The sequence below is a fragment of the Leptosomus discolor genome, chromosome 1 (assembly GCF_034619465.1).
Source record: "Leptosomus discolor isolate bLepDis1 chromosome 1, bLepDis1.hap2, whole genome shotgun sequence".
NCBI classification, from domain to species: Eukaryota; Metazoa; Chordata; class Aves; order Leptosomiformes; family Leptosomidae; genus Leptosomus; species Leptosomus discolor.
This window is the reverse complement of record NC_141391.1, coordinates 159,139,281-159,158,065: the sequence shown is the minus strand read 5'-3', so window position 1 is coordinate 159,158,065 and position 18,785 is coordinate 159,139,281. Positions and strand designations below refer to the sequence as shown.

The 18,785-nt window shown below is 49.5% G+C and overlaps 1 protein-coding gene across 5 annotated transcripts in view; it reads right to left on the bottom strand.

Annotated features, from left to right (window-relative positions):
• ABTB3 (ankyrin repeat and BTB domain containing 3) overlaps nt 1-18,035 on the bottom strand; it is a 184,588-nt gene extending 166,553 nt beyond the window's left edge. For 2 of the 5 annotated variants that reach the window (XM_086468449.1, XM_086468458.1), the window contains exon 1: nt 17,072-18,035. In XM_086468449.1, coding sequence (XP_086324575.1) covers nt 17,072-18,035 — 964 coding nt within the window. Of the gene's footprint in view, nt 1-10,962; nt 10,981-17,059 lie in introns of all 5 variants that reach the window. The other 3 variants (XM_086468482.1, XM_086468466.1, XM_086468476.1) reach the window with 3 other exon arrangements.
• Between the last annotated feature and the right edge of the window lie 750 nt (nt 18,036-18,785).

The window sequence follows — 18,785 nt, the reverse complement described above, 5'->3', positions numbered from 1 at the left end:
CACGTGCACAAGCACAAGGTTGGTTTGTGCATGCTCAAGGGAGGTGGTGCTTCCAAACGCTACATTTACACATGTAAAACAAAGGCAAATTGCTGACTAGCTGACAGCTTATCCAGCACCCCGAGGCAGTAAGACTGCCTGAAACGACTCCCTCGCATTCACTGGGAGAAGGCATCTGGCAACCTGATGGCAACGGGCTACGGTATATTTGCTAAATCTGGATAGCATCCCTTAAGTTGCCCTCGCAAACTGGTGGCATGCCAAAGCCGTGACATACTATGTGCTAGTGTCCCCATCAATCACTCATTTTGAAGTATTTCAAGCATGTGTGTTGTAAGAACAGCTTCCATCAACAGCAGCACCTCAAAACACAGATGCTGGCATCACTGAAAATTGTCTAAGGAGGGAAGCACTATATGAAAATTCAAATTTAAGAGATGTTTTTCTCCAACAAGCACACTCCAGGAATAGAAACCACAGTAAAACATGGTGATCTACAGAAGGGTGTATGTATCTTTTCTAGGTCAACTCTCAATAACTTTAGAAGATACCAGGTCACAGACTCATTCGGTGGGTTGGCTTTTTTTTTTTTTTAAAAAAAAAAAAAAACACACAAAAAACAATGCAGCTATATTGACTTCAATGGAACTTTTCCATTCTTCAAGCACTAGATCTGCCTAACAATATATTTGACCTAAATGGATCTGAAGTTGCTTTCTCTCACAATAATGACAAGCCCAAGGAAGATCATTGCAGCATGTCCTCATCAGGTGTTAGGAAGCGGAAATTTAGCAAAGGTTTACAGCAAGACTTGAGGCCATGAAACTAAATTCTGCTTTCATTACCAGCTGCTGAGTTTTAGGCTTGGACCTGCAGCTTAGAGTCTATGGACTTGGTAAGGGAAAAAAAAAAAATCAGCCAGTATTTCCATGCTTCTCTGTAATTTGAAACCACTGAGACATATCTCAGGGTATAAATCACACAGCTCTATAAATAAAATAAATTATGATTTTGGAGTCTTTGGAAGAAAGCTGACACCAAATTCATGTAGCAAATGTAAGAAAAAAAATAAGCCTGGCCTGTGGCCCAAGCACATAAGAAGCTCCCCCTTGTTCCCTGGGAGGAAGCTCCACCACCACCATTAGTTGGCTATGCCCCCTGGGGCTTATGACTACAGGTTAGTCTACAATACACTAAACGTCTGTCTGTACATAGCATCTTCAAGTAATGAGGTAAATGTTTATTAACAGAAAGTGCTACCAGCAAAATTCCAGCAAATTCCTGTAAAAGGTTGAGCTCCTTTTCTCAGGCAATTAAATAGTGAATCTTCCCAGTAAGTCCCAGTCCTAAGTTCACATCACATGGATACCTATGACTGCTCCTCTGTGCTACATAGAGCGTCCCACTTCTTAAACATACACAGTCACTTCTGTGAACTGCAGTACAACCTCTCCCGGCAGTCTTCTTAAAACAAAGCTGCCACATGCATGTGAAAAAGCAAGTAACCCACTACCAGAAAATACTTAGTTTTGTATAAACCAATTATCCTCTGCGGCAAGAAGATCAGATAAATACAATTTTGAAAGTGTGTGCTTATGAAATGATTGAATGCATCATTTTGGCTCTTTTATAACAAATTAAAAGATAAAACTGAAGAGTTCTTTAATTTCATAACGGGAAACAAATCTTCTAACAGACGACTGTCACTTAAAATCCCTTCATAAACATCCTGCTCAGTTTCAGAGTCAGGGACAAAGGTGCATTATAAAGTGCTTTAAGAAATGGATTCCCTCCTATTCTGGATCCCATCCCTCTCTAATACAGAGCAAACTGAGGTGGTTTGGCCCTGGCCAGGTGCCCACCAAAGCCACTCTATCACTCTCACCCCCTCAGCTGGACAGGGGAGAGAAAATGTAACAACAGACACGTGGGTCAGATTAAGACAGTTTAATGAAGCAAGTAGCCGTGGCGGAAGCAAAAGCAAAACAAAAGATCTTATTCTCTACTTCCCATCAGCAGGTGATGACCAGCCACTTTCTGGGAAGCAGGGCTCCAGTATGCACAGCCGTTGCTCCGGACGACAAATATGAAATGAATGTCCCCCCTTCTTCCTGTTTTCTCCAGCTTATATTGCTGAGCAGACGTCATGCGGTATGGAATATCCCTTCGGTCAGTCTGGGTCAGCTGTCCTGGCTACATCCCCTCCCAAGTTTTTACTCACCCCCAGCCTACTGGGGAAATGTCGGGGAAACAGCCTTGGTGCTGTGGGAGCCCTACTCAGCAGCAGACAAACACTGGTGTGTTATCTAGCTACCACTGCACAGCACGGTGAGGGCTGCATCTCAGGCAGACCCATTACACAAATAAAGCAGGACACATCTCGGAGACCACCAATACAAAATCAGTGAGAGCTTTGCCTGCTAAAGACATCAGGATCCTTGAGGGTGCCTATAAACCACCATATTTGGAGTCTAAGCTGCAGTTCAGGTAAGTCTCTATCTTCTGTACATGACACAAACATGACTGTTAAGTAAGCTTACAAGAAATATGGAGGAGCACATGCAGACCCAATTCTCAAAATCCTTGCAAAATGGGAAGTTGCATGTCTTACCTAGTTTCTAAGAAAAAGATATCTACGCAGTTGCATGCGCCTACCAGTCCCTCAGTCACCTCCAGCAACTTTCCAGCTCATGGGTAGATTTCAACTAACTGTGGCCAAGGACTACAGCAAAAGGGATGGCCAATGACAACCGTGTTTCTTTAAGTGTTACGAAAGCAAAAGATCCAGGAGAGAATATACCATGTTCCCCCATGGAGGGAAAGGCTGGTGGCAAGCTGAACCTTTGTCGGGCATGGGAGAAGCGACACAGGAGTGTGCTGAATGACGCAAAGATGGAAAAAGCTTGCATCAACCTAACTAGAGCACGAAGCCCTCCTCATCCCTCCACCCCTGGGTTTAGGCCACAATAACAAATAACTCAACAACCAACTAAAGCATGGAGTCTACTCGCTGTCTCAGCAGTCCATCCTGCCTCGTGCCTTGCTCAGCCGTCTCCTGGGCCTCCTCTCCACACCATGCCTGGGTAGGACACAAGGGGCCACCATAAGCCAGCTGTCTTTCTCAGCAAGATCAAACCCTTCCCAGAGGGTACAGCGCTCAGGCAAACACCACCAGCTTCTTGGACAAATGCAGTGTTGTTGGAAAGATGACAGACCTCCACCAAGACCTTGGTCCTGTTATTCACAGTCCCATGGGAAAAGACATGGGGGCAAAGCCTTGAAGTCCACAGCCCCGCCATGGCACTTCTCCCACCAGTCAGTCCTGGCGGTTACAGAGAAGGGACAAAACACAGGTCTGAGAAAGCAGAGCAACAGCCTCCTGCACGCCATTAGATAATGAATGGACAAACTCACTCCCGTCAGTTTCAATTAACAAGCCCCATTTTTATCTTTCTCCAGATCATCTCCAGGGAACAGGGTAAGGCTACCAGCCTCCTTGCCACGCTCTGTTAAGGTTAAGCTCAAACGCCCTGCATCCACTTTTAACAGAAATTGTTTGCAGCACTTAATTCCAAGAAAGCCTCAATTAATTGTGCTAGAGTATCACCATTAGAGTCCATTATTTTCCCTCCAAGACGTTATGTTACTACATTATTGATGCAACAGTCCAATGTAATGAAGCAGTGCTTTGCATCCTTCTTTCTTCTGAACACAAAGTCTAGAGCGCTATAGCACTGATGCCAGATCTAGTGAGGGTTTTTTTCCAGCAGGTCAAAACTTCCAGTTAACAACCTAAAAAACAGCTGCGCAAAAGTTAAACACCTGTCCTTAATCAAATGCAAATGCTTGGGTTACTACTTGATACAACTCAGAATTACAGCTATTTCTAAATACTCTGCTTCAACAGTGAATATTTTTACCTCATCTGGACAGACTATTTTCAGAAAGGCATTCAAGAGAGATTAAGCCAGAATGCAGTAAATTAGTGAGCCGCTTAAGTAAATACTGAACTTCTTTGAAGTTAAGGGGGGAAAAAAGCAGAGGGTCACCACTCATAACACAGAGAGCACATATGAAAGCCAGAGAAGGAAGATTTGCCCACGTCAAAAATGCAGACGAAAACCTAGAAAAGTCATCATGGAAGAAGCTCAGAACAGCAGATTGTTCAGTCCTGTGTCCTAGTGAACAATACTGCAGGAAGGAGCCTCTGTTTGCAGGGTGCCCAGTCAGCAGCGAACAGTTCTGCAGCGCAGAGGAAGGCCAGGAACACCCGCCACGTCTTCTGCAATGCCTGGGAAGGCTATCCAAGCGAAGCTTCGGCTAAAACATGAAACAGTGCTTCCTCTGCAATTATTAGTAAGACAGAGCATTAATATAATCTTTAGGAATGGTCTGCTTCATGTGCAAAACTCCAGCACATTGTTTCCCAGTCACTCCCTGCAGTATTCAGCTCCCCAAACCCCCACTACATCACGAAAAGAAGAGGGCTCTTTAGGGTTATTTTAAATTTACTCTTTCAGTTTCATTTAATCTTCTTGCATCCTGGCTGTCTGCAAAAAATAGGCAGCTGATCAGTTTCTGCTTTGCCACTTACTCTCTTGCCTGGTGCAATCACAGCTTCCCCTGGGTGCCTTCTTTCTGGACCAAATAACGCCACTCCAGTTGACTATCGCCATAACGAAATATTCGCCCCTTGGGCCCCCCAACTTTCATTATCTTTTCTGCTGTTTGCTTCTATTCTTTCTGTTTCTGGAAATGAGGCTATTGAAACTGAACTAATTACTTCAGGCTCAGAGGATGTTTTATGGGGGTGCTGTATTGTTCTCATTTTTCCTTATGCCACGGCCAACACCTGTGTGTTTAAATACCAACAATGGTTTCAGTGCATCAGTGCAACATCAGCAGCACCATGAACCTTCATGGGGAACAAGATCAGAACCCACCCTCGTGATGCTCCTCAAGCCACAGTCAAGAGGCGAAGTAAACTAAGAAGTCCTCATTTTCTCAACCCCTCTTCCCTTAAACGCTGTCTCTACCCCCAAAACAAATGTTTTCCCAGGGGCTTATCCAACTCAGTCCCTACCAGACCACAAAAGGTGTGAATCCCAACCCTAAAGACCCCAGTATGCCCACAACACCTTCTCACTCAAGCCAGGGAAGTCTTGGCAGCACTGTCAGGAGTGTGCAATCCATGTTGCATAAGCTGCCCGTGGGCCTTGCAGCTCCTTTCGACGGTACAGGTCTAACTCTGCTCAGCAACTAGCTTTGTAGCCAGTTTTGCAGTTTGGGTGTGTTTGCACTGTTTGCATGAGAAGCAGCTATTAAGCAGGCAGCAGCGTTCCAGGTAAACTCCCAGGGAGTCCCAAAGCATACCCCTAGGTTCGACAAATCAGAGCCATCTAATCTCAAGGTGACAAAGGCAGGGGTAAGGCTGGCAGGGTCCCTTCCAAAGGAAAACCTTGCCACAGCTGCGCCCCCTCACTCCGAATGAAAGAGAAGTTACCTGCGATAGCGGCCAACGCCTGAGTATCCAGGGCCAGCCCAAAACCTTAGAAAACACTTTGTGATTCACCAGCTCCTGCCTCACACCGACACAGTCTGTAATTAAAGTTGTCTGGATAGAACCTCACCAGCCCTGATAAAGTGCTGTTTTCCCACCCATCTGATAACTGCCGAGTCTCTCCACAACCTCAAGCTCCATCTCGAGCCCTTCTCTCCCCATGACACCCCTGGTCAGTGGAGAGTAGGCAGATCCGGCAGACATCAGCATCCCCATCTGCTCTGGCGGTTTGATGGCTCTCACCACCACGGGTTTCCTCATAAAACCTGCCAATTATCCCACGCATACGCAGATTCTGTGTGCTGAACAGAGATGACAGTCCACATCCTTCCTGAAAATCAGTTGGACTATCTGCATGCTTAAGGGGGAAAAAGCTTTGGCTAGGGTATTTTTCTATTGTATTTAACCTCCCTTTAGAAGCATCCAGCCACCACAGTTTAAATGCTGATAATATATATCAGACAGACAGCGTCATCAACTTGCCTACCTTGGATCCCAGCTTTTGGCTGAAAGAACATTGCTACATAGATTCAGCAACCTTTGCATTAGATAGGCGTTTATCTTGTTCCTACATTTAAACCTGTAAAACGGTTGAAATTATTCCTGCTTCTCTTACCTGCTGTCCACCAAACATGTTCTTTAAGATGAAAGGCAAGGCATTATATGCATTCACACAGGCAGGAACCTTTCATTAAAGACAGTCTGCACATTGCTGGTGTCTGCCCCCCTGCATTCACTCAGCTTTCAAAACTGTTCTCCCTACCCAAAACTATTTGATGCACAAGACAATTTTTTGTGAGCATGGTGATACAATGAAGAACTAGTTAAGAGGTAAAGCACAACAGCAAAGCAACTACAGGTCCTAACTACTGAGGTGCAGCTTGTCTGGGGTTGGGGTTTTTTTCCATGCTAAAGGAATTGCGTATTTTGAAACCCTTCCTCCTTACTGAGAGCATGCCAGATAATTAAACTGAAGCTCTTATTTTTAAAATCTAATTTACTTTTGAAAACATACGCTGCTGGACTACTTTCTTATGTGGGCCAGCAGAAATAGGCTAGTCAGTTAGCACGAGGGCTTACAGGCAGCGCTGAGCAGTCTTTACGCTGAACACCATGAACCAGTAAAACAACAACAAAAAAAAATCCTTTAGAATTGGGAATAAATACCTGAGTGAGGTACTGGCACTGATCTTTAGTTTTGAAAAAGCTTATTTTTAGCAAGACTAAATCTGGGTCCACAGCTCCGACTCAGGAGCTTCTTTAATTTGTTACCAAATGTGAAAGCTCATCCTGGTGTTTGTCAGGCTGCCACCACCACAGAAATCAGTGGGAATGTTGCCGAAGCAGGGAGAACAGAATTGCGTTTAGCAATACCTTTGGAATACCTTATATCATACATCACTCCACACAAAATGTACACTGGAGAAGTGAAATAACACCAGTAGCACAAGGATAATTTTTCCAAAGTAGTGAGTTTTGTGACCCTTATTTTATAAACATCAAGGAAGTAACAGCATCTAGACCCTAGCAGTTTTGTTCACTATACTGCAACCCAGAGCAAAATAATCTTCCTACCCAGACTTACAGTGAATGATTCAGTGAAACTAATTTCTGTAATATACTGGCATGCAAAAAAACGACTCTGTGCAAAAAATCTTCTTAGCATCCTCCACAAAAAGCATCTCAGTGGGTACCCAAGATGACTGTGACCTCTCAAATCTCTCTCTTTTCTATTGGCAGCACTTCCCACCAAAGGGCTGGGAGTCCAGCATCGGTTCCACAGCATCTGGCCCGCCTCGCTAGTGGCAGCTTGCCTTGCTACCAGCCACATCCTCTGCTTTAAGGTGACAGAGAAGCAAAGATGCTTCACCTGGGGCAAAGGACCTGCAGCTTGGGGAGTGGCTACAGCCCACAGTCCCATAACCTCTATTTTTCCAAATCCCTGCCAGATAACATCTTGGAGAGAGGCTTGCAAGGCTTGCTCAGCCCTCTGCAAGGAACAGCTTACCCTCCCCGACTTCAGCTCCTTGTTCACAGCCAAACACAATATATTAGCCAAGGCGCTACAGCCCAGCAGTGTTTAACCAAGACTACCACGGGGCCAGAGAAACTGCGAAACACTGCTGGATGCAAAGTTTCCTCCAATTATTTGACCACCTTGAAAATGCAAATGCATTCACCATACCTCTGCTGCAACCACGGCCCTGTTCACTTCCCCCACCTGGGAGCAATATTTCATAGCAGCGCAATTTAAAAGCAGGGTGGTTTTATTAATTTTAAAGCCTCAGACTCTCACAGGTCCAAGTGCTACTCCACAGCATTCGAGGACAGAAATCCAGTGCTTGAAGAGGCCTCTTCTCAGGGATTCCTGTTCGCCTGCTCACTCATGAGCCTGTCCCAAGACCTCTGTGGCCGCCTGAAGTCCATGTGCTGTTCACATGAGTAAGATCTATCTGCGTACAGGCTCTGGGAGCAGGCTGCGAATTTGCTGACCCAAAGGTATTACCCGACCCTCCCAGCTTGGCCGCAACGCCTCCATGCGCTCCTATCTCCTGGCCAGCATCCCACCTCCCACACATCCTGCAGCGCTGATCTCTCCCTCCACTTTCGCTTTCAGCTGCCTTATACCAGCAGGGAAAAAAAAGCTTGTACCAGTCTCCTGGGCTTACACGCATCTTTTGAAAGATCCAGTATCAACACCCATTACTGCCTTCAGCACAACAGTAGGAAAAGCCCAGTCCCCAAGTATCACGCCAGCAAAGTTCCCACCAAGCAGAGCTGTTATGCTCACCGACAACAGTCAACCACGCACCACCAATCACGTAGATTTACACCCCGTCTGCATGACAGTCACCCAGAGCAGAACCTGGCCTAAAATTTTTGAACAAGTAGGGATGCCATTTCACATGGTGCTTTTAAATTGCGTGGAACTGACTGGGGTGGACAAGTCCTTCCTTACGCACGTCTGCCAGCTCGATTCAGCAGGGACACGATCACCTGTCCTGAGGCCTGTTGGTATGAGTGGTGCAATTTTCTTCCTGTTCCTTACTACCAATCCAGTATCATTTAATTCTAACTCAAATCAAAGCAAATTTCTTTTCCTGATCAGTGACAAGCCAAGAGAATCCCCATGGGAAACTGCAAGTGTCCCAAGCACCTTCTCAGCCCCCAAGCTGGTCCATGTATTTACTGCAGGATGTCAACAGCCCTCTTACAGTACCATATATTATAAAACCTCCTGGGTTGTTTCCAGGAATAATTACACCAAAAAAGGGTACTACTTACTATGAACTGAGCACAGGAACGTGTTGGGTCTGTGTCTGGCGGGGTTTTGCTAGCAGGGGAGGGGCTATGGAGGTGACTCCTCTAAGAAGCTTCTAGAAGCTCCTCCAGCTCCCACTCAGGCCCACCTCTGGCCAGGGCCGAGCAAATCAGTGCCTCTGTGATAACATATTTAAGAGGGGAAAAACTTGTTGGGCAAGTCTTTGTTTGGAGTGGAGGAGAGGAGTGGGATGTGAGAGACACAACTACGCAGACACCCAGGTCAGTGAAGAAGGAAGGAGGGAGGCAGGTGCGTGCCAGAGCAGAGATTCCCCTGTAACCCACAGTGAGACGGCAGACTGACCCCCTGCAGCCCATGGAGGTTAACAGGGGAGCAGATGCCCACCTGCAGCCCCCAAAGGACCCCATGCCAGAGCAGGTGACTGCACCCAAAGAAGGCCGTGACTCCAAGGGAAGACCACACTGGAGCAGTGCATCGCTGGGAGGACAGCACCTCGCAGAAGGGACCCACGCTGGAGCAGTTTGTGAAGAGCTGCAGCCCTGTGGGAAGGATTCATGTTGGAGAAGTCCATGGAGGACTGTCTCCTGTGGGAGGGACGCCATGTTGGAGCAGGGGAAGACTGTGAACAGTCCTCCACCAAGGAGGAAGGAGCAGCAGAGACAATGCATGATGAACTGACCGCAACCCCCATAGCCTGTCCCCCTGTGCTGCTCGAGGGGAGAAGGTAGAGAAATCAGGAGCAGAGCTGAGCCCAGGAAGAAGGGAGGGGTGAGGGGAAGGTGTTTTTAAGATCTGGTTGTACTTCTCACTATCCTACTCTGGTAAATCGGTAGTGATGGTGTTTACACCAAACTGATGTTGTTGCCCCAAGTCATATCTGTTTTTCACCCGTGACCACAATTGGTGAGTGAGCCCTCCCTGTCCTTTGTCTTGACCCTCGAGCCTTTTGTTATATTTTCTCCTCCCCATCCCACGGAGGGGGGAGTTGCAGTGAGCGAGCAAGTGGCTGCATGGTGCTTTGTTGCCAGCTGGGCTTAAACCACAACAGGAATCAAGAAAGAGAATAAAATACCATCAAGTAACAGGCACCACTTGAACAGAGCCCAAGAAAATGGTCACGTCCCATAAGCCATGCTGTACAGGCTTCTCCTCACCCACAAACTGTCATGGTAAGGGACTGTGATGATTCAAAAGCATCAGTTCAGTATAACAGGTTAAATTAATTAAAATAACTAAGACAATCCTCTGCAGCCTCAGCAAGGTACCAGCAGAAGTGTCTCTAACCCATCCATGCTTCTGAACTGATCCACACCAATAACAGCTCCTTGTTCTTCAGCTGCTCCCAGAAACATACTCCTCACTCCTGCTATCAAAAGGACCCTACAGCTGAATAGGGTCCCCTTCTCACTGACTCATTTCACCTGATCGGTGGCCTCCTCTCTCCCGTTTTTACAGGAGAGAGATGTAGCTTTATGGAAGGCAAAAGGAGTGACTGACCACCAGATTATATCTCCTCACAGCCTACCAACAGCAGGATTGCTGTATTACCTTCTGGGAAAATGGGAAGCTTACATGCTGACAGACAATTGGGGCCATGCTGAGCCTATTGACAGAAACTCTTTGCTGTATGAAATCCCTGCAAGGACAGATTGAAAGCCGCATTTGAGGCTTCGGCTGGCATAGTTCTCTAACATCTGTGGGCTTTTTCCAGGCTGTCCCCATTGAACACCTCTGGCAAAGTAACCACAGGTTAAGCTGACTGCACAAGCTCTGGGGTAATTTTGACTCCATCTGTATTCTTTTAAAATCTTTAAAACACTTAGCAGGGGCATAACAATTATAATTACAGTTTTATATGGAGACGGTGCAGTAAGTTGCTTTCAGAGAGGAAGAAAAGAAGGAGAAAAGCAAAGGAAGAGAAAAGTCCCTACTTTTTCTTTATGCCTTGCTGAAGCCTCCTATGCCCAGGGCAAAGAAAAAGACTCTGCAAACAGAGCCAAGGGTGGGAGCACTGGGACGGAGGGACTGGCAGGACAGCACTGCTGCCAGGGCTGGACACAACATCCCAGCCTGGGAGACTGAGAGAGGCACCCGTAAAGTGTTGAAACTGGGAGGAGACTGGGAAAGTGAGCAGGCACTGACGCACGCTGTGAAGATCACACAGCAGATTTGGGAGGCAACAGCACTGGAAAAATCAGCCCACAACACCGAGCAGCTGCTCATTTCACTGCCCAGCAGTTAATGCTAATACTTGGTGTTAAAGGAGATAACGGGAGCGGCCTGCCAGGCTCCAAGCAGCCGTCTCAGGCCAGCCCGCTCTGGGACTCAAATGGCACCAGCCCTGCTGCTCATGATCCCTGTGGCAAGGGAGCGCATCCCCGTGACAAACTCCTCCATTCATCCTCACCTTGCTGTACAGTCTCTACTGGGCCAGCAACAGAGCTATTTTGGGTGGAAGCTGCTAGTTTCAGCGAGCTGTCTGAAAGGAGCACTCGCTCTTTTTGCGCTACACATTGGCCAGAGGAAATTACTCCAGACAAGGATTTAATTCCCAGTGCCTTCATGCTGCAGGAAACAGCTTTCTTCTCCTCCGGTGTCATTTAATCAAGCGTGGCTTCCTCCTTTCACACCTTCACTGGGGGTAAGATGAGGAGAAGACCATAAAGCTTTCCTCTAGCTTCTGAGAGAGGAGAACCAGGTCCCTGTCCAGGACAAGGGAGAAAAGGCTCAAGCTTTACAAGTCCCCAGCCAGTGCATCACTGGGTATTTACTCTGGACAATGTGGAAGAGTTCTGACTGATAACTGACAGCTTGGTTCAATATGCACTGCACAAAGGCCAACACACTAACATGTTACTCAAAGTAATTCTGAGCAGCTACAGAAGAGAGAACATTTGCAGCAGTGTTAGGGAAAGGTACAAAGTTGTCCCAAACGCTCACCTGCACCTTGTGTCACCAGCTTACAGTAGGGCTGAAAGACTACATGAAGCTTGTTTCCACACAAGAAAAAAAAAAAAAAAAAAGAGCCAGGAACCCACTATACTGCTAAAGTTACTGTTATTTCCCTAATGTGCTCCTTGTATATACAGTCATATTTCCCAATCAGAAGTCCAAAGCCTCATTTACATCAGAAGCTAAGTGGTACAGCTGCAGCCCTAAAACTCCCTAGCGTGGCCACGGCTGTAACTGTTATTAAGGTACTTTCCGACATGACAAAAGGAATAATTATATTGGCATACATCATCTTTATGATTATTCAGAGTGTTTCTGGGATTTTTTTTTTTTTACGTTCTACTCATAACTGAAGCAAGTTACATGAATAAAAATGTCCAGAGGGAAACAAACTTTCATCAACCAGTCAGTCAAACAGCAACCTCGTACCGAGTCTCTACTTCCCAGTCCCACCACGGCTCCTCAACCCTCATAAGGCAACAGAGGTCTGCAACAAGCGCACACACGCTGAGCGTCCGTCTGTCCCACTCCTGCCACCACTGGGCGTCCGAGCAACCCACCCCATTCCAGGGAAGGAGCGTGGTTTCCCCGCTGCCATCCCAGCTCCCACCAGCATCAGTGGCCACAAGCCACAAGCAGGCACAACCTTCTACCCTTCGGGCAAGCAACTCTCCCTCCCACCCGAAGAGGGGACAACTTCACAACTGGTTCAGAGAGGCTGTGGATGTTTGCTTGCGTGGTTGTCAGGTAAGAGACTCGAGAAAAAATACACATAATTTGTTGCACCGCTACTGATGTCAACTTCTGGGCAAGGGACTCAAGCACCCAGAAGCAGACAGGAAAAACATAACAGCAAAGACCCCTAAGTGTAACATATACGTGTATATAAGAAACTTCAAACTGTATTCTAAATTTTTTTTACTAGCAAAAAATATGATTGAAATACAATGGGGAGAGAGGAGGGAAGGATGATCTTGAAACTGCAGTTAAAAAAAGCCCAAGGAAAAATTAATTAAATTCCATTTTGTGCCCAAATATTCCTCTATCATCTTAGCTGAAATAAGTTTTAGATTGATTTTTACATTGCCCCAAAAGCTGTAATAGCATCTTGAATGGTTCGATTACAATAGAAAGCAGGGAAGTAATAGATAACAGTATGCCTGTGAGTAAAGGAAGGGTATGGTCTCTATAGACACACACCTATGTATACATATGTATCGGAACTTAAAAGCATTAACTGATTTGGCTAAGCTGTGCTAATGTACTGGTACTGCTCATTTGCTCTTGAGTCCCTCTAGTTCGCCTGGATTAGGAGAAGAGGCTGAGGTTAAACCGAGGTTAGCTGACACGTGTCAGCCAAGCCTGACCTAATCCTGGGTTTCTTCCTAGTTGTTGTGTCTTCCTCTCTAAATAATATTAAGAATAGGAAGAAACCACAGGGACACAGTTGGGTTCCAAATAACTATTTTTAGTAGCTATACACAAACAGACAAGGCAGAGTTGTGCACGCTGGCTGCTCTGTAGAAACCTCCTCCCCACGATCCCCAGCTCCCTGGCTGTCTCCCTCGTGGCCTGTGCCCTTCCCACCACAAGTCCTGCCACATAAGGAGACCTTCAAGACTGAAACAGGAATTCTATATTCATCTAAGTGTTGTCTAATACCACTACTCCACCTGGTAAAAGGCAACCTTTATAATACAGTGTAGGTGACTCTGAGCTACTTGGACCTGCCATCCAAGCATCCCCTGTGAAAATGAAATACATGGACCTAATCCTATGATTTGCACTGGATCCAAGACCCGGGAAAACTTCCCAGTCATCTCAAAGCAGCTCTCAGATCTGGCCTAAAAGTAGGGGTTTGATGAGCAATAAAGAAACAAAAATAATATAGCTTAAACCACAGAGGTGCCAGCTTTTACTGCCTTTCATTGAGTACACAATATTTTGCTCCTACTATTTCAAGGGAAATAACACTCCACGCGACTGTTATAGGATGTAAAACGTGTACTGTGCTGTTCAGATGGAGCTCGTAATTGAAACATTTGAGTGCCAATGAAATCCCAAACGTAAAGTTTTTAATTTTCATTCAACCATGGCATTAAAATTCTGGTTGCACAGGGGGGAAAAAAAATTTACTACCTCAAAGTGCCTTTAAGGTCTATTCTTTCTGATATAGTAACTGGGGTAAGCTCAGACAAGATGCCAGCAGCTACTGGCTTACTCCAACGGCTTGCTCCCAACACCACTGCCTGCTTCTCTTTTGTCATCCCTACCCCAGTCCCACACAAGAGGTTATCAAGAGGCTTATCAAGGACGTGTGGCCTGCTGCCTGCCATGCACAAAGGAGTGCCACCACCTTCGTGCCTTCAAACTCCACATAAGGAATGAGCGGGCAACCTGTTAGAGAGCGGAGCTCCTGTTGAGGCAGCAGTCCAAGCTCAGGCCAGACGCACCCGAGACAAGCCCAGCAGGCTGAAGCACCCACCGAAAGAGCTGGCTCAGACATCTTCTTTGGCTGAAGGCACATGACCATCATTTATAGGAAGGAGAAGGTTATCTTGCAATACTGATCTTATTCAGTCGCTTCCAAGATGACTGAGTATGACACCAGGTTATAAAACCTCAGCTGAAACCACTAAATGCTCTGCACAGCTGACAGGGAAGCCCTGAAAGGCTGGTTTGTGTCTTGCAGATTCTCAGACCATCTTCCCCAACACTCATGTTCACAAACTGTATTAGAGCAATCTCAGACTGCATCATGAACAAACTCATGTTCCTTGCATACTTGCATCCCATGATCTTCACGGGTTGCCTGTTTCACTGTCCAGATGGAATTTAAGGTGTTGAACTTAGCCTGGAAAATTTTTAAAGGTTTAACATTTGCCTGCCAGAGAGACACCACCTCTTCCTCAAAAGAACTGCCTGCAGATAAGGTACTGCTAGGGGGTCTGCTTTTGCACTGCTTTCCTTTCCCCCCACTCCTTTCATTCAAACCATATTGGCCCTGGTATATCCAGAAAGGACCCCACCACTGCTTCTCATCCATGTCTGATGGACCAAATCCAACAATTTCAGAGCCTGCAGGTCCACATGCCACCCAGCTGAGGAACAACACCCTGATTTATCAAACCTCCAGAGCACAAGACCTGTCTCTTTTCCTGAAGTAGCGCAGAGATGCGAGAAGCTGCTACCTATTAAGCTGCTTTATCACGGTGTTTCAAGTACTGAGTACAGAGGAAGGATGAACCTGTGGTTACACCACTATTAGAGATGTAGCTTCCAGCAGTCCTAGCCTCCTACCACAGACTGCCCAAATAGTTTCGAGCAGGTCAAATAATCTCTCACATCAGATTTCCCCACCTTTTAAGTGCCTGAGAAGGAAACATTTGCAACCAGCCATGGAGCACTCAGACATCAAAATCGTGAGGACTATATAAACAGATACATATCTCACCGGTGAAGAAACAGGCTAATGTGTTTAATGGTTTATTACAGCTGGTTTAGTTGCCATGAAAGTACTTAAGAGCATGCAACGCGTCCTTGGATTAAATCTAAATACATGTAAACAGCAATAAAAAAAATGGCTTTTATTACAAGAAGGCCTGACTCTTGTTTGCACCTGTAACTAAATATATACGACAGGATGCCAAAGTACATATTATAAGATGCTAAAAAGCAAAACAATGTTACAGTTGTTTGCATAGAAAAATATAATGACACAGGGAGAGAGGCAAAACAAAATGGACAACTTGCTAGGGTCGGACTCAAACATCTTAGCAAAATGCCATTTGCTCAAGTCAGGACTGAGCTACCAAGGAGATCTGTGCCAGGTAAAGCTACAACAAAATGGAGAGAAAAACTCTGAATTATGTCCCTAGAAGGCAGATAGATGAGGGTCAGAATGAAGTTCATTTAAATCCACTGAGCTGATACAGAAGGAGTTAGAGAGAGCCGCAAAACAAAATGAAAGGCTCAGTAGGAGCCTGCACAGCCAGTGCTGCAATGTCAGAAACGCAACACAGTGCCATCTGAAACCTACAGGCACTGTACCAGGACTCGAGGAAAAAAAAAACCCGGTGGCACTCCTGGGGAAGACACGCCTGCCTGCAACCGCGCTAGGACGAAGCGCAAGGGTCCTGCAACACATGCCCCCGACAGCAGATGCATTTCGAGGGGAGGTTCAGTGGAGCCTCTGGGGAGGACATCCACGGCTGGAGTAAAACCGCCAGAGGAACAGAACAGAGCCGCGTCTACTTCCACCGGGGAGGAGGATTTGCCCCTTTCTTTCGCTCCTGCTTGGCATCCGCCTTTGGGTCTCTTATGGGAGTGAAGGTGTCTCAACACAATAGCTAATTAGCTGTAATGCATCCTCTGTGGCTATAACAACTTGACAGGGCTTATCTGTAGACCTGATCTAGGCTTCCAGTTATCCTTGTTCTCCCAGTTCCCTTCCTTCCCCCCCCCCCCCCCCCCGCCCCCCATATTTGCATCTCAGCTTGACAAGCGTTTTGTATTTAAGGTTAATAAGAGTGTTTGCATGTGCCTGTGCACGCTTAGGAGAAGGCAGGAGGAAACCAATCGATTTTAACTCCAACTCCCCGAGACGCGGCTCGTTCCATTTTCCCTTCCCTGACAAACATAGGGAGCTGAAATAAGAAACGTCAACTTTGGGATCCTGCTCCACCGAACGATAACCTGTTAAAAATATTGGACTCTTGGTTTAAAAAAGGAAAAAAAAAAAAATCCCCAGGAAGTTGATGCATCACCGTGTTGCATCTGTGTCAAGCTCTGGGTAAACAAGCAGCAACATGAATGAAATCTGTCCAGAAAGACTGCATTTCAGCGCCAACCACGCAATCTCTGGCCAAACCACTGCATATGTAACAAAGTTTGATCTCGCTTGCGAGCGCTCAGCTGCGCTTCTGCCATTTCCTGTGGAAAACTGAAGCTCTGAACGATGTCTATCACCCAGCCCTCGCCCGCACCCCTGCCAGCTGCCCCGAAATACACACACACACACATACCCCTCCCGAGGCCGGCAGAGCCAGGCGGGGATGCTCGGCAGCTCCGGGCCGGGCACTACCGAGAAGGGGGGAAACCCACCGCGCTGATCCCCCCCTCCTCCCTCACCGGCCACCTCGGCGGTGCGGCCCGCCCCACGCCCAGGGGTACGGACGGACGAACGGGAGGGCGCCCGAAGCGGGGGGGGGGGGGGGTCCCGCCCCGGCGCAACAGGTGGTCGGTGGCGCCCGGTCCCGCCCCGCGGCCGCACTCACCGCTGGCGTTCTTGCCGCAGATGAGGTGCTGGTAGGGCTGCAGCAAGCCCCAGAGCTCGGGGTCGTTGTTGACCGTCTGCTCCAACGCCTCCAGGGTGAACCGGGGCGCCTCGCCGCCCTCCTTCTCCTTCTCGGCCGGGGCGGCGGCGGCCGGAGGGCGGCCGGGCGGCGGGAGCGGGGCGGCGGGGCCGGCCAGCACCCGGGCGTGGATGTCGCGGAAGAGGCTCTCGGTGCCGGCGGTGAGGTAGATGGCGGCGTGCTCGTGGATGCGCAGGGCCACCCGGCTGTCCACCATCCAGCGGTAGAACTTGCCCACGGAGAAGGCCAGCCCGCACCGCGCCGACTTGCCGCGGCTGAAGCGGTCGCCGCCGCTGCCGCTCATGTTGTAGAGGGAGAGGGCGCCGAGGGCGGCCGCCGTGCAGCGGGCCGAGAGCGTCCAGCCCAGGACGATCTCCATGGCGCTCCGCACCTCGTGCTTGGTGCACTTGGCGAAGCGGAGGCTCAGCCGCTGCGCCTCCCGGGCGATGCGCACCAGCGCCCGGCTCACCAGCGTCGAGAGCCGCGCCGCCGCATCCCGGCTCCCGGGGCTAGCGGCGGCGGCAGCAGCGCCCGGCGCCCGCTGCTCCCGGCGCGGCGGCGGCAGCAGCAGCGCCTCCACCTCCTCCAGGCTCCAGGGGACCTCCTCAAGGTCGGGCAGGAGCCGGGAGCACTGCTGCCCCGCGCAGTCCAGCACCTCGGAGTCTTCCGCTAGGACGGTGTTGACGGTGTCGAAGCTGTTGTGCCGACTGTGCATGGAGTCAGTTAGGTGCGGCCAGCAGCTTCCTCCATAGGGGTACGCGGGGTGCGAATCCGAGCAGCACAGCGACAAGTTGGAGGAGCGCACCGAGTCCGCCGCGCCACCATACCCGGAGTCCAGCGTCAGGTCTTCCAGCGTCCTCACCGCCGTCTTACCTCTCCGGGCCATCGCTGCACTTCATGCTGCACCCGCGGGACCCGGGCGGGGAGCGGCTCACAGGAAAGCGGTGGCGGGGAACGGGTGGGGGGGGGGGGGGGGGGGGGAAGAAGAGAACAGCAAGGGGGCGCGCCGAAACCCGCCGGCCGCTGCCACCCTGCTCGGCTCGGCTCCGCCAGACGCCGCCGGTGCTGCCCGCGCCCCGCTGCCGGCCACGGCCCCACTCCGCGCCCGGCCCTGCTCCGACTCCTGCACTGCGCCGCGCCGCCGGCCCGACACCGCACCGCAGCGCAGCGCCGGCCAGGCGGCGCGCGAGGGGCGGGGCCATGCAAAGCGCCTCCGGCTCGCGGCCAATGGGGTGGCTCGAGGGCGGAGACATATGCAAAGCGCCGCGCCCGGCGGCCAATGGGCCGGCACCCTGCTCTTGGCGGCGCCTCCCCTCGCCTCCGCGGGGCGCGGAGCCCCGGCGCGCCGCACCGCGCAGCGAGGGGCGGGAGGGGCCGCGGTGCCGCCCGGACCCGCGCCGCGCCGCGCCGCGGCGGCCGGCGCGTCCCGGTGCCGCCCGGGGGTGCAGCCCCCAGCCGCGCTGCAGCCTGCGCGCAGGCAGGACCCCGCGGTCCGGTCCCGAAGGCGGAGACTGCGCACTGCAAAATGAAGACCCGTTAATCCGGCGGTGGCCCCGCGGGCAGCCGGGTGCGGGGCGAGGCTCGGGGAGGAGTGCGGGCTCCCGCGCCCCGCGTCCCCTGTGCCTCTGGGCTGGGA